The sequence below is a fragment of the Pocillopora verrucosa genome, chromosome 1 (assembly GCF_036669915.1).
Source record: "Pocillopora verrucosa isolate sample1 chromosome 1, ASM3666991v2, whole genome shotgun sequence".
In the NCBI taxonomy this organism is placed as follows: domain Eukaryota; kingdom Metazoa; phylum Cnidaria; class Anthozoa; order Scleractinia; family Pocilloporidae; genus Pocillopora; species Pocillopora verrucosa.
Genome location: NC_089312.1, coordinates 28212692 through 28239613, shown reverse-complemented (window position 1 = coordinate 28239613; position 26922 = coordinate 28212692). Strand labels below are relative to the sequence as shown.

General features: G+C 36.3%; 1 protein-coding gene and 2 long non-coding RNA genes across 4 annotated transcripts; 1 reads left to right on the top strand and 2 right to left on the bottom strand.

Annotated features, from left to right (window-relative positions):
- Positions 1 to 5028: 5028 nt before the first annotated feature.
- LOC131789992 (formin-binding protein 4-like) lies at positions 5029 to 10512 on the bottom strand. Of its 2 annotated transcripts, none has more exons than XM_059107171.2 (11): positions 10470 to 10512; positions 9621 to 9691; positions 9455 to 9472; positions 8925 to 8942; positions 8124 to 8336; positions 7570 to 7716; positions 7100 to 7213; positions 6664 to 6833; positions 6217 to 6275; positions 5986 to 6083; positions 5029 to 5887 (listed from the first exon to the last, which is right to left on the bottom strand). In XM_059107171.2, exons 2-11 carry the CDS (start codon positions 9670 to 9672, stop codon positions 5505 to 5507), a joined length of 1272 nt encoding a protein of 423 aa, XP_058963154.2. In that variant the 5' UTR covers positions 9673 to 9691; positions 10470 to 10512; the 3' UTR covers positions 5029 to 5504. The 2 variants fall into 2 exon arrangements, with proteins under 2 accessions (XP_058963154.2, XP_058963153.2); XM_059107170.2 differs by lacking the exon at positions 10470 to 10512 and adding an exon at positions 10209 to 10216.
- A 5774-nt stretch (positions 10513 to 16286) lies between these two features.
- LOC131789995 (uncharacterized) lies at positions 16287 to 18070 on the top strand. The gene is made up of 3 exons (XR_009340658.2): positions 16287 to 16417; positions 17143 to 17367; positions 17858 to 18070. It is a non-coding gene; the product is annotated as an uncharacterized lncRNA (long non-coding RNA).
- A 1508-nt stretch (positions 18071 to 19578) lies between these two features.
- LOC131789996 (uncharacterized) lies at positions 19579 to 21348 on the bottom strand. The gene is made up of 3 exons (XR_009340659.2): positions 21248 to 21348; positions 20000 to 20241; positions 19579 to 19683 (listed from the first exon to the last, which is right to left on the bottom strand). It is a non-coding gene; the product is annotated as an uncharacterized lncRNA (long non-coding RNA).
- Between the last annotated feature and the right edge of the window lie 5574 nt (positions 21349 to 26922).

The window sequence follows — 26922 nt, the reverse complement described above, 5'->3', positions numbered from 1 at the left end:
TAGAATCAAAGGTTTTGCAATCGAATGCTTGTCCAGCCAGAGGAAATGAGGTTTCAGCTTCTTTCCCTGACCAGCAGTATCCTAGGGTTTTGAAGAAGTTCACCAAAGATCGTCAGGTGACATCACGGCACAAGAGAAGCGTATTTGAAATGCATAACCTAGTTTTGATGCCAATTCATAGAAAGGAAAACCTGAGGAGGTAAGAGGGGGTGGGAGGTTCCTTACAGCCTTATTTTCACAGCAGGATCTTAGCTTGTATGACTGAAGTCTAACATACGAAGAAACAAGGAATAGAACAGAAAAAAAAAAGGTCAGGCAAACGAAAAAGCAAGAACAACAAAACGACAACATGGAAAAAACAAAATAGACGGTAATGAAAAAGTGGAGAAACAAATGAATGAAAATTTGGGTTTTAGTGGAGTCACACTTATTTATTAATCAATTATCATTTCTGATTCACCTCCTTTTTGGACCGCAAAAACGCGATATCCCTTAAACCTTGTTTGTTCTGCACATTTGCAAACTAACTCATCTATGCTTTGCAAGTTGGAGTCGTTGAACAAAACCTCCGGTATGAGGCGCAAGGCCCCTAAGAAAGCACCGTGGCACCCAAGTCGTTCAAATTCTTCCTGACAGTCCACTGAAAGATATAGTTAAATGCCTGAAAAAGATGCAATTAACGGCACTTCATAGTCTAACTTATAGTTGTGCATTGAGTTAGAACGTACAATGTTCGATCTAATGTTCTGAAGAGGTTGGGGTGACGTAACAAATCCTGGAGCGTGTGTAAACTAATCTTTGTCGTTTATTACGTCAGTTTCCGAACTAGTAAGATTTCTTTCCTATTACTAATAAAAACATTTTATTTTTATAATAATAAAATATTAACCACTTATACTCGGTAAACTCTGGTTGAATACTCTAGTTTGGTCCATTGATGGAAATGCAATGACCTAAATGATGCGCAGACCGGCCTTACCTGCTCATGCTTTTCGTTTAAAATGGTTTTTCTCTTTAATACAGAGCTGAATTGCCATTATTTTTAAAATTTGCCTTTCTCAACGACCCAAAATGGAAAACTGGAATGAAGAGTGGCTCATTAGCCCGGAATTAACTGAAATATTCAATAATTGCTAGTAGCAAAATTATGATACAACTTGAACAGGTCACGGGGAAACGCTTACAGGTCTCACAGTTATGTTAGGAATGTTTTCAATCCTCCTCTCGTCTAATAAAAATTTGAGATTAAAAACTTCTCCAAACTTCTCCTGCAGGTGTTGCAAGTTTAAACAATCGCGATCAAATAATCGTGCTCGCTCTTTCTATCCTTTTCCTCCTAGGAAAGATGCTTATAATATTGGAGGACGTATTATTCAGTTCAAATGATTTAATGGAATATAACTGCGATATCTGAACGCAGATCGTTAGACATACTTACCTGCAGACACTTGTTTGTGTATCAATACAACTATCCAGATGAAGCAGATATAGAGGTTTAATCCTGGAATAGTCTTGGAGAGAAAAATATGCAAACAAATTTTTAAGAGAAACGCAAATGACTTATGGCGAACACTTATTTGACGGATATGTCTTACGAATATTGGAGTCAAGAGAAGATGAAGTTTATATATATAAATAAATATTCATGAATATCCCAACTGCTCTTTATTGTTTCTTTCCTAAAACATTGTCACTTACGTTATTGATGTAAGCAATAATGATCAATTCGTCAATTTTCTAAATCATCTGAACGACTCAAGGAATGAACGAAGAAATTAAATATTTATCTAACTAAGAAGACAGCTATGAAAAGAGGATCCAAGAGGGCTTCCATAATGATTGTCAGATCTGACCTGACATAGTCACATTGCCCTCTTCAGTCAAATTAGCGAAACTAGAGGTGGGCGGAGTAGTTTTAACAACTAATACTTGCCCTCTCCAGTTATCATTAGCAGTTGATACCATCAACTGGATGGCTGATCTTAAGCAAAGGGGTTTAAGAAAATTTACAGAAGAACGAATTCACAAATTCCATTACTGACATAAAAGAAGCGGGTATGAATTTATGCAATGGAGAAAATTGTCAGGAATTAATCTTGAATCTTAGGGACACTTTCGATTAAAAATAAGTATTTACAGATTACTTGCTTTACTCTTCATCGAGTTCGTCTTACGAATAAGAGATTAGCGTTCAAGTTTTAGTTGTGTCAACCATTCTAAAAAGGATTAAAAAGGCCAAATATCTCGATATAAAGTATAGCAATAAGAGATATCAGGCTATAAAACAGTGATATTTTTCTTTTTGAATTACTTATCACGTATGTACTTACCATGATAAATGTGTCCTCTCGCCCTTTTCCCCGTTCAGGCTAAACGAAATTAACTTTTCCTTTTTCATCCAACGTGTTATGGTCTTTGCAAAATGTGATCTTTGACATCACTTTGAGGGTACCAGGTGTTAAGTACAAGAAATTACTTCACAAATGGGGATGCCGTCCACGTTGCTTCTTAGATTTCCATAAGTTGAAATGATTTTCATGATTTCGATAACGTTCAATTTCTGAATGAGTAACATTGCATAGGAGTCTTGGTCATTAACAATTTCAGAAAAACATTGACGATACTGATTACGAAAAAACAGGTATTGCACATGCCGTAATGTATTCTACAAGAACTAAGAGCCTCTCTTCTTAAAAGTATTTATAATTTTTCAGCGCTATAATTTTTCTCTGCGCCTCGTTCATTCATTTGATTTTCCCCTGAAAATATTAAAAATGAGCAGATATTTTTCAGTGTCAAAGTATCGCTGAGACATGCACAGAACACATGAAAACTTGAAGCCTGGTGGCAACCATGCCATGAGGTGAGAAATTGGAATTACATCGACATTTGATAATTTTCCACGGTGAAGATACTTGAGATATCAACATTGAGAGAAGTTGTAGGAATACCTGATCTAATATTTGTAGCTGTTAGTGCTCAAATAAACGTCGTGTTAATCGAAAGATTGCTTTTAACGAGTCAGGTAGTGACAGGTCTTATAGAAGTTACCGTCATAGCTGAAATTTTCCAAAGTTCTTGTGGATTTAATGCATCAGATTTCTCATTGCACCGAAGCAGCCAGTTTTCAAGATAATCATTTCGCTTATGATAAACTAGTATCTGTAAAACGTTTGCCCAGATCGAATCTTAAGACGCAACTTTTAAAAATTACTAGTAACCAATTTTAGACCGCTTTTTCTTAATGCCTCATCGAAACAAATCAGGAAATGCCTTTTTTAAGATAATAAAGAACGGAAAGAACAATAACGAGGCAATTAATGGGCCTTAGTGGTAATTAATTACTAAGTATGCTTTTAAACTGCAAAGTGAGGCTGTGAGTCAGGTAAGAACAAACAAACGAAAAACGAAAAAAAGACCTGACAGACCTTTCAACTAAAGGCAGATTATAACGAAGTCAAACATTTCAAACTACGCGCTATTACAAGACACTTAATACCTTCACCTGAAGAAGCACTTCTTTCGGGTAATTTTATAAAGCTGTAATTACTGAAATTTTGTGTTTCAATTTGTCGATTTAAGGAAAAAATGTATATTTCCTGATTGGGTACGCACGATAGAATGATTCTAGAATTAAGCAGTTTCAGACTGTAACAGGTGATAAGATGATTTCTGGAGGGAATCAATGTTTGCTGTTCCAAATTGCACGAAAAAAAGCGATTCGGAATTCTGGTCAAAAGTATATATTTTACCTGGGCCCTTGCATTGAGATCCAATTTTCCTTAATTTCTTGTATTAGAAGTTGTATGAACTCGTCTATGACTGATTTTATCGATTAGTATTGACATTCTTGCATATACTATTCTGTTGTAGTCTCAATTATCGATTAGGCGCGATTCGGCGTGTTGGGTATAATCATTTTTTTAAGTAAAAACGCATGCAAGAAATAATTCTGCCCACTAGCTTTTATTTGGTTTGATAACGACTGATAGATAACCTCAGGTTCTGTTCCATGAATAGTAATACTATGATTGATAATTTCGTGAACATGCATGCCATACGGGCCATGTGATATAGATGAGCATGAAGTAGTTGCGGGGCCGCCCACCAATCAGGATGGTTGTGCAATTACATAGCGAAAGAAGAAAGGCACAGTGCCGCCTTCATATGGGCATCTTCCACAACAGCATTGAATGCTCATAAAGAGTCGTGGTTTTGATGTGCGTGCGTATTTAAGAATTGCACACACTGTAGAAAAAATTTTTATTTGAATCTGTCCGTTATGACATATAAATTCTTGCTCAATTGATGTATGCATGCGAGGCCTAAGCGACCTGCGCGCTACTTAAAAAAATCGCATCTATTTGCAACGTCATTTACGAGTCACCCGACAGTTCGATCACCTCCACATCTGTGCATGGATCGGCGAATTAATTTGTTCACAAACAAGCTCATAATTCTTGCTTTGAGCCGCTACTGTGGAGATTGAGTACTCTTTGGAGTTTCGCACAATATTGAAACGATTGCGCAAATTCGTCCCACATATCTCACCTCAATTTGGTGCATCACATCCGGCTCACGTCCTAATGGAAATATACACTTTATCTTTTCAGTGAACATAAACCAAGGAAAGAGCAATTCTATCGAAGTATTTGAAATTAAGGTTATCACAGGTCGCTCTGATAGTTTTAGTCCCAGAGGAACTTGGAGCCGACGCCATTTTTCCGACGAAAGGCTATTTACTCTTTTTCAATTGGTTATTGAGGTACTCTTGTTACTCTCTGGGGCGTTTTGGTATCGTGGACGATAAATATATGTTCTGCCGCATGGCACAAGTTGTTACATGTGTTTTGGAAGATGCCACGAATATGGAAGATAATATAATCGGCATTTCGAGTACGATTTCAATGCAAGTGTTTGCTTTCAAGCAATCATAAATAAGAAACAACATTGCCTCTTATTTTTTTCTCTGAAGAATTTAAAAACAGCAACATATTCTTTTGCAAGAAAATTTATTAAAATGTTATCTTTCCTTCCCTATACCTAATTTCCATCAAAGTTAGTTAATATCTTACACTTATTTATTCATTATCTCCTTGTGATTTGGAAAACACCGCCTTTTGAATCAATATCCCTAGACATACCAACTAGATAACTCGATGCATCGTATTATTCAAGAAAGGTTAGTTTATAGTTACACTTAACTTTAAGCTGGTATTGAAGGTGATTTGACGCCTGGCATTCAAAATAAGAGCATTGGGAAATAAATCAGATTTTCAGAATGGGATAAGACGTCTCTTCCAATCTTTACAAATAAACCTCCATTCCTTAGCTGGAGGGCACTTTTCTTTAGTTACTTTGATTTCATTTCGTTCTTTCAAGGAATTTACTCCACGGTTCTTAAAGACACATAAATCCTTCATTGCGTATCTGCACGAGGATAGTTGTATTATCAATAATGATATAAAACAATAGAACGCAGCATTTAAGAAATGGATCATGTCTTAGTTAGTCTCATCAATGTCAGAGTCATCGTTTTCTTCGACATCATCATCTTCATCTTGTTCATCGTCCTCTGCGTCGTCATCTTCGTCATCAAAATCGTCAGCTTCCTTCGTCGACGATTTCTTGGCAGCTTCTCCTGTTATGCTTTTTTGTCGAACCATGGACCGGCAGCAGAGGGAATTGCATGCTGGAGCGCACCTTGTCGGGCAAGGTGCCGGGCACTGTGGAGGGGCTAGTGGGGGTGCTGGAAGTGGAGCAGGTGCTGGTAAAGTCGCTGGACAAATTGATGGATACGATGAGGCTGGTGACATGGGGCATGAGTTCATTCCACAGGGAAGAGGGCAAGGGGACATTGCTGTGGTGCAGGGCGGTGGGTAGCATTCTGACAAACAAATAGTTGAACAAAAATAGTAGGTTATTTGTATTCGAAAAAGAACATTCAAATGATTCAATGTTATTGTAGTAAAATTTTACTCTAACCTGCTTTGACGATGTTACTGGCACCAATTCCTGCCACAAGTTTCTGCAAATGTTGTCCTTGGCAACTGAATTGCAGCATAAGATACACTGTTGATGAACTGAAAAGTGAACGAACAAAACTAGTGTGACAATTGGTTGTGAATACAAAGAAAAAGATTAATATAAAGAACAAAAACCTTCAGGAAAACGTAGTTTTCATTGACTTGTATGTATCAAGTAAGGCTGGAATACCTTGTATTTAGCGTCCTTAAGCAAACGAGGCAAGTATATCCACGGTAAAGGTTTTTTACCTGAAAAGAGAAATACGGCGAGTAGAGTTATGCCAATCACCTATGTTTAAATTTCAACGTGGTATGTAATTTTCGTCCCATGTCAGTAACGATTCTTGTTTCGTTCCTTGATAACTATTCCAGCACTCTCATCTTCGGCGTTTTCACTCTGTTCTTTCCTGAAAAAACTATTTTTTCTAAGTTTTGTCCATGTAAGCTCTGTTTAAATTTCGTCCCTGCAAAAATGGGTTTCAAAATATTATTATTCAGCTCTTTAAATCCACGCCAAAAATGTTCCGAAACCGCGTTCGTTCAATCAGCATCGGTAAGTTTGCTATAATCTCGCGATTTTTAAGTCGATTAACCCTTCTTTGCCGATGTCTAAACATAATTAATTTTAAGTACTTACTTTGGCCTCAATGGCTGATTGACCTGATGCCTTTGCAGATGTAGTAGGTGTTGCCACCGTTGGACCTGTAGATTTTCCCGCCACAGTGGGTTTCTTAGAGGGGGTGGGGATAGCTGGTTTGCTTGGGCTACCTGCAGCAGAAGCTTTGATGGCAACCACGTAATTCTGACCTGAACATTGAGAAGGTAACGTCATACATATCGTCTGTAATAACTTTTACATTATCTCCATTTGAATTCCATATATTTCTCTTACAGTCCATAGCTCTAGCTAGCTAAATTAACAATACTGAAAATTGAGGAATGCAGTTGAAGGAAAAAAGGTTCGCGTGATCGAGGGGAGCAGTAGAATGAGGGACTATTGAGGATCTCAGTGGCACCTGATATTCCCCATGATCTAATCAAATGCTTCGCCTCAAGACCTTGATTCTACTTACAAATCAAAGCGCTTAGTTGGGCGGCGGATCCAGCCTTAGGTTGTGCAGTTGCACCTGTTCCTGCTTTCGTCGTCTTCTTTGTTGTCGGTTTTGTAGTCGGCGTGGTTGGGAGCACTGAAAGTAAGTTTGAATACTGATTATGGCTTCATTTGGTTACATTTTGGTATGTTGAATTAATTCATTCTATGCTCATACATTACACTAATTCTAGCGTCATACGCATCTATTGCCATATAAACCAAAGCATACTGGACTTTAGTTAAATGTTCCTTAACTTATCCATCCCACTATCTTCAAGATGCTTTTTTTTTAATCGTGATTATAATTGGCCATTGCATTTCTTTTATCCCTAACTATTACACTTGGCCCTATAGATGAACAAGATTCAACTTAAGAAGCCCATCGACCGAACAAAATTAAAAGAGAAGGTAAATAGAAATACCTAGAGCTATAATTTCTTGCAAACTTACTTTCCACCTTGTAAACATAATTAGCCTTAGTATCACCACCCACACAGTCTTCCTTGTTGTTGCACTTTGCGCCCGCTGCATTTTTGCAATTCGCTGAAGACCCGCTCCTGGCATAAGTGGCGGAGACTTTGCCGGAAACACAATCTCCTGCAAAAGAGCAATGGGAAAGAAAAGTGAGAGTAAATTAATGAATAGATCAACATTTATTAAAATCAGTGATTTTTGCTTTTCTCGTTGCATTACAGCAAATATCCCTCTTAACCTTATTCGTCTAATTATTTATTCATCTACTTCATTAGCTGTTTTCATTCTGTACACTTATGATGATACGTATATGTCATGTTAGCAACCTGCAATCACCTTCTTTAAAATTAATCATCTATAATGTAGAGTCGTGGCCATGGTTACTAAGTCAACACATTCAGTGTAGAAGGTAATAACAGACTATTGAGGACCGGTATGGTACAGATCCGCCGAAGTGATTTACAGTGATCTGATCACACTGAGTCAATTAATGATCATACCATATTGGAAAAGTAACTTCTTATACTTACCTACGTTGTTCATAGCGAAAAATCCGTATTTCTTTAGTTTAGCCGCTGCTGCACATCTCTGAATAGCTTTAAGAATGTACGCCTTGAAATTCTTGTAATCAATCTTTGTTTTTGAATTTGCACTTGAGTCACTGAACAGTGTAACAGGGATATTCCTTTTGGCTGGGTTCTCTACATAACAACCTACTATTTTGATTTTATGACCTGGGATGGCTGAAATTAGATAGAAGAAAAAAACGATTCAATTTTTGTTAAACGTCGCAAAAATGTCACGCTAATTGTAGTGCACGACGTGGATCACGACTCTATTTTGAGTTACATACACGTAGATCTAGAGTTATAAACATGAAGCTATAGTGTTACACTTATTCATGATAATACCCTCTTTTGTTGAAAAAACGGACCTCGACTCTTAGAAACAATTTGGAATATGAAGTACTTATTCAAGCTAACTAGCGAGAGAGTGTCAGTGTATCGGCCCATCAAAGAATTTTAATTTTGAAATAAACTAAGTGGTCCTGAAGCACCCTTAATTATTTAACCAAAGAAAAATTCAAAACTCGAACTTGATCATTAAAAACAAGTGAAGTTTGCTTAACTAACCACTGCATCGAAAAAAGATAATTTATCGATTTCTGTTTTCGTGATCGATTAATTTTCGATTAAACGTCGTATATGTTAGTTATGAAAATAACCGCAGAGAAGTTACTAGTTTTTTTTCTGCAAGGATGATTAAGTTCTGTTTGTAACCTATACCACATTCTACATGTTCTGAATATCACAATGTCTTGGTTTACTTACTGACTGCAGAATATTGCCCTAAATGTTGAGGTAAAAGAGCAGAAAAAATGTTAAAAATCTGGTCGTACTCCTAAGATAGTTAACGTGTAAATAAAGTGAATTCACTTTAGCATGAGAGAAAGATAAAACATCTCATCCAATGACCATATCTATCTGACCTTATCAGCTAATACGTTATAATAACATATTTGCCGTTTATACATTCACCTCAATAACTTAAAAGCGAATTATTGCCGACCTGATCTGTTCCATCACTGTCTTTTGTAAGAGTCTTCAAAATTCAATCTCAAAACTGCATGTACCAAGGTTTTACTTAAACCTAAAAATTTTAGCAAGTAACTTCGACCAGCATAAAATATACCGAAACAAACAAACAAACAAGCTAGCAAATATTCAAAGGAGCCAGATTTGTAAAAACACAAATTTTTTAACCATGTTCTAAAAGGCTTTGCGCTTCTTCTGCGACCAACAAATTTCATATTTTCTCCAAAGGAATTTGCAATTTAAAAAGAGGTTCTGATTATACATACCGTTTATAAAATCCACTCCTGTCAAGGAACGATCATAAAAATAACAAAAACAAACGGTCAGGTTGAAATTTTTGCTGTATTTATTTAATGAAAATCTTTGATAAACACGGCACATGAAAACTGAAGATTTAATGTAAAAAAAATTAAAAAAACTAAAAAAGCCTACCCATTAAAAGGACCACCGTGACAGCTAATATGCATGTCGGTAAATGGCTCATTTTTGCGGTCCAAAATGTCCTGTGTAAAAAAGAAATAGATTTATTTTAACAGCAATTATCTAACTACATGGCTTAGAGGTAAAGTCTACATAACTCTGTTGCGTATTCGCCTGCCTCTATCATGTGTGGAGGTAATACAAAAGTAATTTTATTTCAAAAAGGAAACTGAAAAAAAGACTGTTCGAATAATCACTTCGCAGACTGAAGTGTTGAAAGATAAATCAGCGTGAGGTATGAAGTGAGTGAAGCCGGAACTCAGGCGTCTGAATAACAAGACACGTCCGTTCCACATGGCCAGGCCGCATCGCCTTAAAAAATTGTACTTTCAGATGAAGAGACCTAATTATAATAAATTAGTATAAAATTGCATCTTCTTACACTGCCGAGATAAATTAATTCTGAAAAAACATTTTTTAAATACATTCGTCTAGAGTTGCAACAATCATGGGTTGCCGACAAATTTCCGCTTGAAAGAGCCCAAAGAAAACACCCACGAAGATCGCTCTTATACTTCCGTTGTGTCAATGTTAACTTACCGCACCATGATATGCCGTGTCCTAAAAGTTACCCCGATTCCTTTTTCTGTCAGTGCCGTTATTTAGCTGTTTTTAAAATGTTATATTGATTCCTTGTCTACGATGATGGCTAATGATTTTAATGTCTAATCAAGGTTATGTAGGTGTCTAATCACGTAACCTTGGAGTCACGAAATTCGCGAGGGTCTCTTAGATTTGAAGTGTTGTAAGGTTGGACGATATACAAATAAATTCGGGCTAAAAGCTTTTATAAGGACTTACCTTTTGGCAAGAACACTTGGCTTTCTCGGCTCCCTTGTCCTGATTAAATCTTATCTCACTACGATGACTTCTAGATTGTTTGAAAACTTTACTAGCATGCACTCCTTTTATGGAGAATGTTTTTCTTTCAATGATAAGAGCATACAAAGCTTGTACCAGTGTCTCTATTCAATGATTCATTTATTTTTAAATAAACATTTGATAGAGAAAGATGTTTTTTTTTTTCGTCTTGTCGCGAGCGTGGGACAAAGAAAAAATTCTGAGTCCCTATGAGGGATCGAACCTCAGACCTTCGGATTCCGCGCTCCGATGCTCTACCACACGCGTCCTGCATACTGCTAGGATCAGAAATGTCGATAGCGTAATGTTTGTCGATAGAAATAAGAGATATGGTATGTATTGAGCACGGCTGTCACGACCGTGGGACAAAGAAAAAATTGATGCTCTACCACTGAACAATTCTACCAATGAATTCTCATTTAAGCTTTTTTCAATGGTCTTAGGATATATATATATTATTTGTTTAAACAAAAAAAGTGGTAGAGCATTGGAGCGCGGAATCCGAAGGTCTGAGGTTCGATTCCTCATGGGGACTCAAAATTTTTTCTTTGTCCCACGCTCATGACAATACGAAAAAAAATAAAAACACCTTTCTCTATTTCTTTACCGAGCTCAAAACTTTTCATCTCTCTTAATTATTTTCACAAACATTTCATAGTTGGAATATTTAAAAGATAAACTTTGATAAAAATGAATTGCATAGTGATTTTGGGAAAGCTCAGTTTCGTCCTCGAAGTTTCAGGCAAAAGCTTCATCGCTGACGTTTTGGTCTCTTGCCAGGTTAATGATTTTGATCAGATCAATTTCCATGGGTATTTCGAAAACACATTTCTGGCAACCTTGTATGTTTTTTATCTAAATATTATTGGAAGAATTTGATACCAAAACCTTTCTATAGACGCAGGAGTTTATAACTGGTTAATTTTACCAAGAACAAAGCGTTCCCTGGCTGCATATTAAATATGACATAACACTTTTTTTTTCTAAGAAAAGTTTCATCGCAGGAGAAATGAATACTGTAATTTGCAAAAGTCGTCATGTAAAATGTCCCGATCAGGTGAATTCTCATTTTCGCTTTTGTGAATTGACTTTGGATATATAAATATATATATAAAGAGTAATTTTGACTTACGTAAGACAGTGCTCAATACATAGTAGTAGAGCGATGTATATATTGTGGGAGGAAAAAGACAAATAAACTACCAGTTCATCCTAACAGACCTGTTTCGTGGTTGCCCACTCAAATCCCCTGATGAGTGGGCAATCGCGAAACAGGTCTGTAAGGATGAACTGGTAGTTTATTTGTCTTTTTCCTTCCACAATATATATATATATATATATATATATATATATCTCCAAAGTCAATTCACAAAAGCGAATGTATATACATACATTATTTATTTTTAAAAAAATTTCAAAGTTATGCCTGGTATAGTCTGTAGGTTGAAGGACAATACCTGTGCGAAAGAACAGACGTAAGATACTCAATTTCAAATTTCACTAAATTAGTCCTTTTAAATTTTACCCTCTCAGGCTTAGTCTAATTCCCTGTTTTTTATCTAAGTTTCAGAAGTCCAATTTATCTAAAAGCACCCAATCGTTCGAGCGAGCCTGCGATAGCATTGAGCATAAATGATACTTCTTCATTGATCAAATCGTTTAAGAGTAACAAAAAACTAATGTATCTTAATTAAATTGAGAAATGTTGCGTGACAGGTCAAAATAAAGTCTGCGTGACATAACTGAACGCAGGCCCTCTAGAAGTTTTTTTTTTTGCGCTAAAATCCCATGTAGTCGGCTTTGTCGAGGTGTGTGTCGTGTAGTGCCGCCATAGACGAAGGCAAGCGAGAGACATGTATCATTTCGTCGGGCAGTTATTTTTTCTTTTTTTAGTATCATCTCACGTGCTACTTTTCCTTAATTCAATATCATTTAGCACACGCGAGAGAAGAGACGAGGTGAGAAGCAAGATAGTTTTAGATATGACTACTGAAGTGCACGTAAGCGATTTATGTAATCCATGAAGGAATTTTTTTTTAAAACAAATTTTTAATTTTTAAAACTTGAATAGTGAGCAGCACTCTGCGAACAGTAGTTAAAAGTTGTGAAAATTTTTAAAAATTGTAGGAGAGGTGAGAATAAAATTTGGTGGCCTTTAAAGTCACTGACACCCATAATATCCGCTTATTATGGCTTAAAAGTACAAGCGTCTGGTGTTAACTTGTAAAACTCACTGAAGAAGTCTAAGACGGTTAGACGAAATGTATTAGAGAAGAAAGAAGCTTTACAACTAATGTTTGTAGAGTGCTGCTAACGAGTTTAGTTTTTAAAAAACTGTTCGACTCTAATCGTTAGACTATAATGATTTCTTTTCCGGTTGCAGTTTTGCATTTCTGTAGTCTTTTTCCGTAGAAAAGTTTAAAACTTTTCCCAGGTGCGTCCGGATACGTGATGATTTCAGAACTGAACTAATCGGCAAAAATCTTGTGTTGTTTCTTTGATCATTAGTTCAATATGCTCGTGGAATTAAAATCGCTAGCGTGTTAAAAAATGCAATCCAGGTAAGTAGAAAAATTAAAGAATTCATAAAAAAAACTAAAAGTATTAATTTGTATCATATGAACTTCATAAATCGCTTCCTTGTACTTCAGTGGTCATATATAGAACAATCTTACTCCGCACCTCGCCTCTTCTCTCGTATATGCTTAACGATATTGAATAGATAAAGAAAAGTAGCACATGAGCTGATAATAAAAAAAAAAAATTCATAAATACATAAGAAATAACCGACTGATGAAATGATATTTATCTCTCGCTTGCCTTCGTCCATGGTGGCACTACATAAAAGTGAAAGTAACTGCATGGGGTTTTTGAGCAAAATAAAACTTCCAATGGGATCTACGCTCCATTATGTCAGAGATACTTTATTTTAGCTTGTCAAGCAACATCTAATTTCGATTAACATATTTCAGTTTTTTTTTTGTTTTTTTTTTCACTCTTATTTTCTCTTTTATTTACTATCATTTTTTAAATGATTTTTTTTTTTGGATTTTTTAAAAGCTTTTTTTTTTCGATCCGTGATCCGATCCGTGATCCGGTCCGATCCAGATTTTGTCGACGCCGGAATTGTTGTCCTCCGGCCGGCTTCTTTTTTTAGTTTGTTCATTTCTCTCTTATTATTTGCTCTCAGGTTTATGTGGCTCCCTTAATATTTTTTAACCGCAAAGAGGGAAAAATAATCTTTGAGTATGTTTCCGCTGCTGGGTTTGTGATAGTAACTTTTAACGCTGGAAAATGGTTAAGGAATATGAGACATTTGTTCAATTACCAAGGAAGAGATAAAAAATGAGGGGCAGCGTTCATCCATCAACTAACTTTTATTTAAACACGTCGGAAACGTTTTTTGAAAAATCGGTCGGAGGTCATGTGCGAAATTTCAGCTAAATGACTGCAGAGCGTTTATTACAAGACATGAAGAATTACATAAGGCGCACGGGGCGCTTTGATTAAAGGAAGATGTATCAGTGTTCCAGATGTGTGCCGTGGAATAGAATTAAGAATTTTTTAAAGAACGCTGATTTATTTGCGTAATTCACATAGAACGTGTTCGTTGTGAGAAAGACGGTTCGCCAGAGTAGTTCCTCACTGTTGGAAGAGATATCATCTGTAACTTTTTGATCGATTGAGCTGCCGGAAGGATGTGTGATATATTTTTTTAAAAGGAGATAGCTGTTCATAGAGTGATTTTATATAATCTGTAATAAATGTGTTTCCGAGAAAGGTGAGAGGGCTAATTCAATGGGAAATTTAAAATTGTGTTTCTTTGTATGTAAGTTTTCTTTTTTTTCTCCTTACAGAATAATTTCGCAAGTAAAGATATTCATTAGTTGAATCAAATTGAGAAACCACTGAACATTTTCGCAGGTAAAATACTCTAAGTTAGAATATGATACCATCGTGCAAAAATAAATACACGGTTTTATTGTTAACTTCAACAGTCGATCATAAATCCAATTCAAACAGGGAGCTTAATGAAACAGCAGTGAGATCCATAACAAAATCCACTCCACTTGGCTCTCAGGGGATGTCTTTGAAAAATACAAATGAAATCACCAAAATAATCGAAAGAGAGAACGATGTATTTTACTTAAATTAAGCTTGGACACGAGAATGAAAGGAGTAAAAATATCGAAAGAACGAATAAAACATTTTACTTGATTTTAAAATAATTTGTTTAAGAAACGATTTTGAAACAAACATGAAAACTCGCTATAATTTTTTTTTCAGAGGCCAACGTTTTTGTTGATTCACTCCCTACTCCTTCGTTAGAAAACACGGTGAAATTTCTAGAAACACATCTTTTTAAACCTTTGACATAGAACATTGCCATGCACAAACATTTCTTTTAATGTATGGAATCTCTGTGTGATTATTTTGGAATAGGACCTTTGTTTTATTCTTAATCGAAGTTAAAGCCAACTCTTTTGATTTTAGGGTGCTAAACACCTGCAGAAAATTTGAATTTTTTCCCTTTCATATATCTCGACACGATAGCAAATTACAGAAAACTGAGTCGAATATCCTAATATATGAATATGAAACATGATTTTTGATTTTTTTTTTATCAACATGTCCGTTATAAACAATCATATACACAGTCACTTCATTATTTTATCCACTTGTTTGGAACTAAACTGTACTATTAAACAACTGTTTAAAAGTAAAACACTGAGCTGAGAACTGTCCAAATTTTATAGACAAGATCTTTCAAAGTTTTTTAATCAGTTACATCATGTTCAAAAGTCTTTGTCATCCATTTTATTCATAAGATGAAACGGGTGTACAACTATCAGTTAATCAATCAAATATGGCAATATTGTTATCACTCGTTTTCAAGTCCAACTCGAAAAGCGATTTCCAAATGAACAAAAGAAAACTTTAATTTACTCTGTTGGGTGGGAATCCAGTTCACACTGAAATGGTAACCTCTCGGAAAACCGTTAAATGAGAGAAAAGAAAACTCTAAGTCAGTGATCCCAACGAGAAGGCTGTCATTCAGTTTAATGCAAGTATCAAGCGTAAGTCGAATAAAGTCTTAATGCCGAGAAAACAGAGAAAGGTTGTAAACTGACACTTATTCAAAGATTTCCTGACTTTACTTCCTTACTGGGATTTACTGCCTTGCAAACAAATAAATTAATGCCCATTTACCCCGACACGCTTCTGTTCAAAATTTCCATTGCCTTAAAATGATTTTAGTAAGAAAATTAATTTTTACATGACAATAAATTAATTCCTCTCATCATCTCTACAAATATATTCTACTTCCTTGTACGTTTCTTTTTATAGTTAATTGATGATAACTGTATAAAATTCCAAATCTGCGAGAGCAATATAAAAATATGTAATATATGTTTGCTGATTATTTTTTTTCCTTGTCAAAGTTAACTTTTTTTGGAGATAATTTAGTACAACCATGACTTCGCGATTGAAAAATTGAGTATTTAAATCCCTATTTCAACGTTAATTATCTTGGGAGGTTTTCTACGACAGAGCTCTTACAGTAAGAAACGTTTTAAACCATGCTATCTTCCAACAATCTATCCTTTCAACCAAGAGAGATGACGTAAGAGTTTATATTGCAGTTCCTCTTAGCCATATCAAAAACAGCAGGGTTGAGGAAGGTACACTTACATTTCACTTAGAGTAAAACGTATTTACCTCCCCAACGCGAGGTCGATTAATCAACCTCAGTCAGGCATATATGAGCCTGATCTCTTAAAGAAAAATTCGAACTACTTGACTCTATATATTTAACTTGAAGCGCTCCAAGAAGGCGCGACGAACAGAGAAGGATATTTATACCGTGATCAGAAAATTCTTTTAAGGTAAGAAATATGCTAGTCAACTGATTTGTCGTTTAGATAAGTAGGCGTTGGAGCTATGTGAATTTTCCAAATGCAAATTCGATGCTTCTTCGTTTTAGCTGGTCGATATGTGTTTTTATATAGAAGGTAACAAGTTTTTTAGATAAATGCAGAAAAAAGCCATGGCAGAAGACTGCGATCTCCTCTCAAAGCTTAATTGTGTCTCTCTTAAACGAGTTGCCTTCTTTCTCTCACTATCAGTGATATGAAATGAGCTAAAAGAAGTAAAGACTAATAAAATCGTATTTCATAGAGAGTTATCTCTATTAACTCATTTCTCGTCACTTCCACTCAGAATTCCATTTATCTTTGAAACGGTTGGGATTGAGTATGAAAGCTGTGTTTGTAGGTTACCTTGCTTCGCAAAGTTATTTTATTTTTCTTACGCTGTGGTTGCTTGAAGATGCATTTCGGCCGAATCCCTTTCATTGCCAAGCCCTATTTCAGTATTTTAGCCACGTGACCTACATTGTCATATGCAAATAGTAGCAAGAAAAAATCTCAACCCGTGCACATCATGCCGTGATCTTTTCAACTTCCTGGTTTTGTTAGTCCTTTTAGTCTTTCTTGGCAGCCAGTACTCCAATTCAATTTTACCATTTTTGTGAGGACGCGAACGTTAGGCAAAGAAGAGTACAGTAAAACCGTATTGTCATAAGCCTAAAACCCGACCGAATTCCTTGCAGACAGAAAAGAATGAAGCTTTCAAGGTCTGCGATTTTGTTTATATCACTGGTGTTCTTCGCGATCCTTTTCTGCAATGTCGACTGCAATATGGGGTACATTCGATTTGGTCGTAACTTGAAGAAGCGACCGCTCGACGAAGTTAGGGCCATAACACGGACAAAAGCTGACGGGAGTATGAAAGTGAGGAGCCGCGAGCAAGACATAAGAAACGCTGCTGCATACCGGTAACGAAAACAACTTTAGTCAGAGTTTATAATTTTGGGTATCAACTTAACTTCTTTGATGATTTTTTTGGGTTTGTTTGTTTGTTGTCTTATTATTCGTTGAAATCCCTGAATTCAAAAGCCTTGCAATCAGCTTAGATGTATTTCGAAATCTCGATCGCTGAGTGAAAATGGAAATGAAATTGTACCTTTGAACTTGAAGAAATATTCCTAGGTAACCGGTAGTGTCACTTAAACCGTCAGTTTGACATACATGTGAGTGAAATACTATCTTAAATGTTGGTTTCCACTCATCTGCATACATTCTTTCGAATTTTTTTCCTCACTGTAATTCAACTAATACACTTCGTTCGCCTTACCCTTCTGAGAAAGCAATAACGTTGTACCGTTGTAATGTGTTGTGTTACTGTTACGGATGAATACAGTAGACGGGAATTTGATAGCCACATTAGACATTGTGGATTTTCTGATTCTCCATTTTTTTCCCTAGGTATGGCACACAGGAGGAACAGGAGTTTGAAACGCAATTGAATCGGCGGTGAATAAAACCTGATCAATAGTTTATGCTTGACAATTGATTCGAAGAGGAAAGAGGGGATGAATTTGTCCACCGCAATTAAGAACATATATTATTTGTATTGAGTTGATTCTCCAAATAAATGCGATTCAGCCAGTACACGAGTCACTTAAACTACACCAATTTATTCTCAATAGGCAAGTCAGCCAGGGAATCAGTCATTCAGTGAGTCAGTCATGACCAGTCAGTTAGTCAGTCGTGACCAGTCAGTCAGTCAGTCATTCAGACAGTCAGACAGTCAGACAGTCAGTCCGTCAGTCTGTCAGTCAGTCAGTCAGTTAGTCAGTCAGTCAGTCAGTCGGTCAGTTATTCAATAATTAAGTCAGTCAATCAGTCAGTCAGTCAGTCAGTCGGTCAGTCAGTCGGTCTGTCGGTCAGTCGGTCAGTTGGTTAGTCAGTCAGTCAGTTAGCCAGTCAGTCAATCAGTAAGTCAGTCAGTCTATCAGTCGGTCAGTCAGTTGGTCAGTCAGTCAGTCAGTCAGTCAGCCCGTCACCAAGTCAGCCAGTCACCAAGTCTGCCATTCACCAAGTCAGCCAGTCAGCCAGTCAGTCAGCCGGTAATGACAGTCAGTCTATCAGTCAAAATCAGTCAGTCATAATCAGTCAGTCAAAGTAAGTCAGTCGAAACCAGTCAGTATATCAGTCGGTCAAAATCAGTCAGACAATCAGTCCGTCATAATCAGTCAGTCAATCAGTCAGTCATAATCAGTCACTCAGTGAGCCAGTCAGTAAACAGTCAGTCATTAAGGGAGAGTCCTGTCGGTCAATCCGTAAGTCAGTCATTTATCGACTTTTCCATCCATTCATTTAGTTCAACTGTTTATTTCCCCTCATCTCATGTCCTCGTCTTTACACCGTTGCATTTTACCCGATTAGTCTAAAAAAGGCCGATCAGCCAGTCAGTAAGTAACTATAGAGGTCGTCAGCTGATCCGCTGATCAGTCAGTTAGTAAGTAATTGTAGAAGTCGTCAGCTAATCAGTCAGTCAGTATTACGTCAGTTAGTTAGTTACTCAGTCAGTCAGTCAGTCAGTCACTCAGTCAGTCACTCAGTCACTCAGTCAGACACTCAGTCAGTCGGTCAATTAGTCAGTAGATCATGATCAGATAGCCAATCGCACACCTTATAAGCGAGTAAGTCAATCTGTCAGTCATAGTCAATCAGTCAGTCAGTCAATGAGGTAGGATAATCATCAAATCCGTCAGTCATTTGATCCGTCAAAATCACTTTTTCGCTCAGTCAGTCAGTCCGTCAGTGAATCCATCGATCAAGCGGCCAGTCAATGAGGAGTCAGTCATTTGGTGCGTAAATGGTTAAGTCAGTAATATAGTCAGTGGGTGAGTGAGAGAGTGTTTGAGTGAGTGTGTCTGCCACTCAGTCAATGATCAGTCAATTTGCTATCAGCAAACAAATCAGTTTGTTTCTGTAACGTTTAACTGGTCAAGCTATATCTCCATGTTTACCCCATAGGCCTTATATTTAAAAGGGTTGATAAAGACGGGGAGATATTCACTTCTTATATACCAGAGCCGTTAAATGTTTGACAGTTATTCCGCGATACAATTTTGGTGCGAAGCCATTAAGAAAGCTAGTAGGGACGATGCGAAACGATAGTAAAAAGTAACATAACAATGTGAGATTGAGGAGTTATCTTTATTCGTATATTTTGGACACCACTACTTTAACGAAAAGAAAAAGGTTAGCTCTTGTTCTGGAGGGAAATTTGCACTCCTCATCTTCTAAAAGAAAGAAATAGAAAAAAAAATTTTCGTCAGTGGTCTACATCACAGGTGACTACATCGTGAGACAAACGACAAACTTAGCTTTTATTGTTAAAAACGCATCGTTGGTGGCAAAATGATATCACCCTGATCCATTTTAACAGTATCTAAGAAGACGAGTTTTGGCTGCTCATTCAGACCTTCTACATAATGGTGCCTTTGCAATAACCATGGGAAAAGTGGTGAGCTCGAGTTATAAAAGTCTAGCCGACCTGCCAGCTTTCACTGAAACATCTTTAAAAATACTCACCACCGCTAACGTTTCGTAACTTACCAGTTGTTGTATTTTTCCCAGTAGTCGTCGTTGTCCAGAACTTCGGTTCTGATTTTCCGTTGGTTGTTCAGCGTTTTTGCATTCTCGGTTTCAGCCTGGATCCTGTTTCGATCTTGAAGTTTTCTCTTCGTCACTGATCGACCGAACCTTAGATAAGAACATTCCACCATGTGGAAGATGTTTGTCGAAAGAAGAACGGCTAGCATGACAACGCAGAACACAGAGTGCTTCATGATCAGTATCTAAAAGAGAACAAAGGTGAGAAACAATAATTTATCTTGTGAAAATTCGGTGATTGGCCGAGTTTTAAGCTTTACAAAGAAACGAGATAATGACATTTCAATTGCCCATCATTCCACAATCATAGAAGATAGTGTACCGCCGGAACGCACTTTGGAGATTGCTACGAGAGCTGCTTGCCTCAAAAACCACATACATGAGTTATCTCTATAAGAACATGATCAAAACATTTTCGTGGCTTTTTACTTCGTTCAGCTGTGACTGATACTTAGAATCAACTCAAATGTTATATTTAAGATAGTTCGTCAAGTAGAAAGAGCACCTTTATCACGAGCGCGAGATAACAAAAAAAGATCTGATCTTACCAGAGGTAATCGAATTCGAGCATTTCGATCTCGCGGTCCGATCGTGAATCACTGAGCTACAAAGAGCTCATCTCTTATGGTTTAAGGTTGACAATTTTAGAATAAGAAGTTTCGAAAGCGTCATGCGTGCTTGGAAATAGATTAGGAAAGATGGTAAATTATTAGCGTGGTCGTCGAATGGATAAAAATGTACTAGAATAGGTGTAGAAGAAGGAAAAACGTCCGAGGAGTTAACAGGACGTTGTCACTTATCAACCTGAGTTATGCCCTGGCTCAACAACAGTTCCCATATTTTATAGGTAAACGCCGGTAAAAGTCAGACAACGAAGACATAAACACAAATCTTGATTAACTACCGTTTGCTATATTAAATCTGTTATCTATATGTTACCTTTCAATCAAAATCTAACTTAACTTCCAAATTAAAGAATCTAGCAAATTAAAAATCAGAAGAAAAAGATCTGCTGATAAAAGAAATCCGACTGGCTCTCACGAAATCATAACTAGCTTCTTATTTATATTTTTTGATTTCGTGAGCTGACAAGTTTTTCAGATTTTCGCTTCCTGCGCTAACTATCACGAGCGGTTCAAAAAAAGGATAGGGGAATTACAAGAACTGAAAAAAAAAAATGCGAAATCTTACCTAACGGTTCAGAGGTTTCTGTTTCAAGGTCTTTTCGGTTTACACTCTGAAAAGTCAATTGCAGTAAATTTGTTCCAGACAAATCCGCATTATGTAGAAACTGTTCGGGCAATTTGTTTTCATATGTAGATAATATATTTTTTCAAAGCATACAGCTTTGTTTCACTACCGGATATAAACTTTTGAAACGAGCACATAAAATTTGTCGTTGTTATTTCGAGAAAACGGCCACTTTTCAAATTCACATCATTACGAACCCCAACCTAGGAAATGATCGGATGAGTTAATAACTATCGTATTGTTTAACTGTTTATAGTAGCCTTTTTGTTTGTCCTCATAATCCGAATGAAGTAAACAACAAATATCTAAGCCCAATTTTTTCTACTCCAAATGACTCGCGCGCCAAAAGGATTTGCTGTGGGCGTTGATACATTTGAATAACAAAGAGCAAGAGTTTCTGTGATGGTTGAATCTCTTTCCTCCAAAAGTAATTATCAAAAATGTAATATAGTCATTTCGCTGAACACGCATTTGGTTGGCTTTTGGTTTAATTTTGGATCGGCTGAGTTTTCTTTTTCATGTCCGTGCAGTCCGCCTCAACTGAATTTCAAGAAAGGAAGTATACTATTTTTTAGTGTGGATCGGTAAATTTTTACTTAATTGTCCGTCCGCTATTATGACGGATCGAAAGTAATCTGTAAAATTTTTGATAAACTAATAATGCTTTTTTTTAAATAAAGTAAAGATAAAATGAAAGAATGAGGGAAACATCTCTTATTGTATAATTGCAACTTGTCTTATGGGTCTCCATACAGCGATCCAATGCTTGCGAGAGTAAATCTTCAAATTATTCATGAGAAAGCTCCTTGATAACGAGATTCTGTAAATTTCATTCTCTTACAACAGCTGGCCAGTAATATTTCCGGACTTTGATGAAAAGGGGGATAATTTTGCAATTTGTTTCTCCCGGGCTCAGGCAATTGAACCTGATTTCGAAAGCTTTGACAAGAAAATTGAAACAAAGTTTTAATCAAGGAAACATGGAAATGAAAATTCAATGATGTTCCTCTATCCAAACATGTCATTACTAAGCTTATAAAGCATTGGCGCACAACCAGTACCGGGGGAGTCAAAAATTCTCTTTGAAAAAACCTTCGATTTGTATCTTTCTTTTTTTTATGCGCATTCCAGTTCATGAAATAAAGCTACACGTTTTGTTCAAGGTATAATCACGAGAAACTGACCTACGAAGATCAGATATTTATCTTGTTTACCTTATGGTCGCACATCAACTTTAATTCATATTATTTTTCTCTACGAAGAAACTACCGAACCGTAATTTGAATAAACGTCTAAATTGAAAAGGGGATCCTTCGATATTGAAATTTGTTTTTTCTCGTACGCTTTTGAAGTGAATGGCTGCCAGATTCATCGAGGCTTTCTGTAGCTGATCGCTGTTTTTACGATTCCTTAGTTATTTCCATGGAATTGTAGATACTCGAGTATTGAGCAATTAATCATTTAAAACTACGAACGTGGAATTTAAAGATTTAGTATTGTAAGTTCAGTGAATTGCAGATTTACTCATCAAACTCGTGTATGGATGTTGGGTTTGTTCTGTCTCACCCTAACACTGAAAGGTGAAGACTCAGAAGGAAAGCTAATTCAACTGAGTTGACATCTGAAATAAAAAATTTTGATTAAAGTATTGGTTTTTTTTTTATTTCTTTTGTTTGTTATCTTTTGCTTTGTTTTTTTACCATATGTAAAAATAGCACTTGCTCAGCGCTAAATGAAACGATTTCACTAACTGAGAATAGTAGAGATGTTATTTTGCATTGGCGTGATATGTAGCCGGATATCACGGTGGTTATTTGAAAAAGTATTAATATCTCTTGTTAGCTTTGGCACGAAATGGGCTTCCTTTTAGATTTTCTGTAAGATACGGCTCACTATATGCGTTGATTTGAAGTAACTTTACAACTCTCAAAAAAGGTTCTCCAAATTTACGAAACGACACAGCCCGACCGATATAGAAGAAAGTCCACGTGTCCGGCTTTTTTTCGACACTTTGCACAAACCATCGAGCTCAATTCACCTGATTTAAGTTTACGCTGTGTTCCTCGTGGAAAATACGCGCGATGTGTGGGATGATTTGCAAACTTATCTTCCTGTGAATCAAAATTTCGATCCAGTTTGCTTTTCCTGCTTTTAGATGTTAGTGTCGCTAATGAGTCATAACAATTTGATACCTTATGTTGGTAACAGTTTAAGTTGCAAGGTTTGAATTCAAGATTTCGGTTTTTTTAAATATGAACAATCTGAATACTCGAAAAAGATGCCGGGTCGTGTTTTAAAAGATACGTTCAAGATACAATAGAAGCAAATTTTAAAAAAGAGAGAGATAAATTTTAAAAAATTGGTTTTATTCGAGTTATAACTTTCTGTATTTGTCCAACAGGTTAACAACTGTAACACATGTCACTTAGGGGCAAGTTACTCAAGCTTCATCAGTTGTGCATCTAAAAACGTGGGATTTTTAGATTTTTCTTGGATAACATCCTTAGTTTAACCAATTTAGATTAGGAAAAATTTTATGAAATGCGGACGTATTAACCAAATTGGTATCGTATTCATATTTTAAAGCCGAAGAGATCATCATTATTTTGTTGTTGCTTCTGTTTATATAGGGAAAACTCTAATACCGGGCAGACGTCACTTTGAAGGAAGAAGACAAATTTACTGATATTCTGTATGCCGGAAATTACTTGTTAAATAACGCCAGACCTTTATTAGAAACGCGTTCGTGGAATAGTACTGATATAAGATTTTCTGACTTTCTTTTTTTGGGGCTTAGTATCGATAACATATTTCCTTTTTTTATTATTTATTCAGATTTGTTGCCAAAACTGCATACATATCACTGCCTTAAAATCGGAAAAGATTTCATGAACCCAAACCTACACAATAGAATCTTCTGATCCAGTAACAAGTTGTTTAATAACAGATTGAGAGACGAAACTTGCCTCAGGAGAGTCAACTAACTAAACATTACTGTCTGTACCAATAAAGTAAATGACACCATTTTTTTTAACTAAGTATAACAGGGACCTACGAAATTGGACAAAATTTTCAAAACGCCTTAGTTGTTAGTAAAGTATCTATTCCTTGGTATTGTCCTCCCAGTTTTTTTTCTTACAAATCAAACGACAAGCAAGCATGATATTAGAGAAATATAGAGTCACACCTCGGCAGTGGCAAGCAAATTCTGCCATATATTTACAATGAATTGTATGAATTTGACATGGCTCAGTTAATGCTTCGCATGTATTTTCGTCGTGAATGTTCGAAGCACGTTTAAAAATTTCAAATCTGTCATTGAGAAAACAACAGATTCATTTTTTATTAGTTAAGTCGCCCTATAGATGTGCCTTTACACCATATCTTATTTCCTAAAATTAATGACAAGATAGAGAACACAAACAGACAAGCGGTGGTAACTTTGTTTGACACATTCACATTGTTCTAGCAAAAAAGGTGAATAATGTACGCCTTTACAGAGCAAATACACAAAAAACACAGGATGGAAGTAACTGAATTGACGATGTGACCGACGATAAGCAACAAATGGCTGCCGTTTCATCGCCTTAGTATATTAAAGAAGGGCGAGTGACAACTTGAATACAACAGCACGACTACCATCCACTATAGCTGGAAAAAGTGCGAGTCAGGAAAGTCCAAGATTAAGTGAGTTAGACATCCTTGTTTTAGATACGAAAAGATGAGTATTATAAGATCAGTGATAGCTTTACTCTATAAATGACAAGGTGGAGAACTATCAAAGGGTACGGCATAAATTTCCCTCCATTCTACGTATTTTAGTGTTCAGTATTTCAGGAACAAAAGTCAAGTTGAGAGGGCGAATGCTGCTTTGCATGTACTTCTAGTAAAAATAACATCTTCGTTATGATTGCTCCACATTCAAAGAGCCTTTTAGGGTAAAATCATTAAATTATTTCAGTATAACTTATTAAGACTAGAAATATGATTTTTTCCTTTAGAACTTTATAATGAAGAATCGTAGTTTCCTTCTGGTCGTAACCATGGTTGTTCTTGTTCTTGCCATCGCTGTTGAAGAAGTCCAACTTGTTTCGAATTATGGAAGGAGGTTTGGTCGCTCGCTCAAGAAAAAACACACTCTTAGAAACAAGTTCGAACGCCAAGAGAAATTTAACTCGTCACCTCTAGTTCAAAATGGATACCAAGACGGAAATCCGTTTCATGAATATCCGCTGGTAGCCAGAGAAGAGCAGGTTGGTTGACATAAGGCTGGTCAAAAGCCCCTGTCAACCGCGAATTGCGTAGATGACAGAAAAAAAAAATCAATCGAAAATCCCTCTAAGGGAAAGAAGAGTTAAGCATCACAGTAAAACTTTCATCGATTTCTTGTCGTTTGCTAGTGTAGATTGAACGGTTAAACAGCTTATTTGAATTTGAGAAAAAGAGAAAAAGTAGCCGTTAGTGAATTTTTTTTCGTTTTATTTATGGGTGCGAAAATTGTTGTGTACTACCTGAGGCAAAGCTCGTGACTCTTAATGCTTCAAGTTACTTTATGCAAAACATTTACCATCGATAGGTAATTATGGCAAAGAAATAAAAATGTCAGATTCTATTAGTTTCTTGCTCAATTAATTTACTGCCATCAACAATTTTGACTCAAAGGACTAGATACATTTCCAATGCTGAAGGAGCATATGGTGGGTCATTGATCATATATACGAAGAGGATTGTTGCTCGTTGGAAACTGGATTAAAGATATCATTGCTATACCAGCTCATTTTTCTCTTAACCGATATATTGTTCTCATCTGTTTGACTTTTTTTATCGCAGGATTTTTAAGAGGAGTGACTAAAGGAAGAAATAGACCGCGGAATTTATCTTAAATTGTAAATGAGCGCTAACTCGCTCGCACTCTATAATGTGAACTTCATGATGAAGGTGAAAATAAAGCTCTGGCAAAAGAAGACGTCTTTGTGAAGAAGTTTTGTTTCAAAGGAAGCGAAATTTAGAAAAATGAGGAACACGTTTCTTGTTACTTTATATGGGAATTATTGTTTTCGTTTTCGTGTTAGCAGGGTCACTACATCGTATACGAGCCTTTGTATAGAGAAAAGAGTTTCATCTGATAAAGATTATTGTTTAAGTTAAATTTGACAGCTGAGGTGTATACTCTCTTATGTATGTTGACAATCCAAGACAAGAGATTATAAACTGTTCTCATGTCCAAGACCAGTTGCATGATTTTGCATTGAATGAAAAGGAAAAAATTAATCATGTACGATTTAAACCTTAATGTTATTAAGAGTTCAAAATGAGAGTTTTGAGGGCTTCTGTGATTCAAATTTTTACTTAAAGATCCTGGGTCACAAAATCGGGATCTACAGCTTTAGATGGAATTGAGAGTACCATGAACCCTCACCCTCCCTTCCCATGATCAAGGCAATAAATGACACCCCTATTACGCAAAGCAGGAGAGAATCCTGGGGAGGGTTACAAATGCCCATTTAATTTTATTTTTGATTTTAATATTTTTTTCTTCCCTAGCATGAAGTTGTTGAGAATATTGTCACTTCAGATGAATGTCAGTACCTGAACACTGCGCAACAATCCCTTCC

What these genes read in the sequence shown, in the direction of transcription:
- LOC131789992 (XM_059107170.2), bottom strand. An exon ending in AATCAGCCATTGAGGCCAAA is followed by an intron (nt 6,276 to 6,663) that starts GTAAGTACTTAA and finishes TTCTCTTTTCAG; the next exon opens with GTAAAAAACCTTTACCGTGG. An exon ending in CAGTAACATCGTCAAAGCAG is followed by an intron (nt 5,888 to 5,985) that starts GTTAGAGTAAAA and finishes TTTGTTTGTCAG; the next exon opens with AATGCTACCCACCGCCCTGC.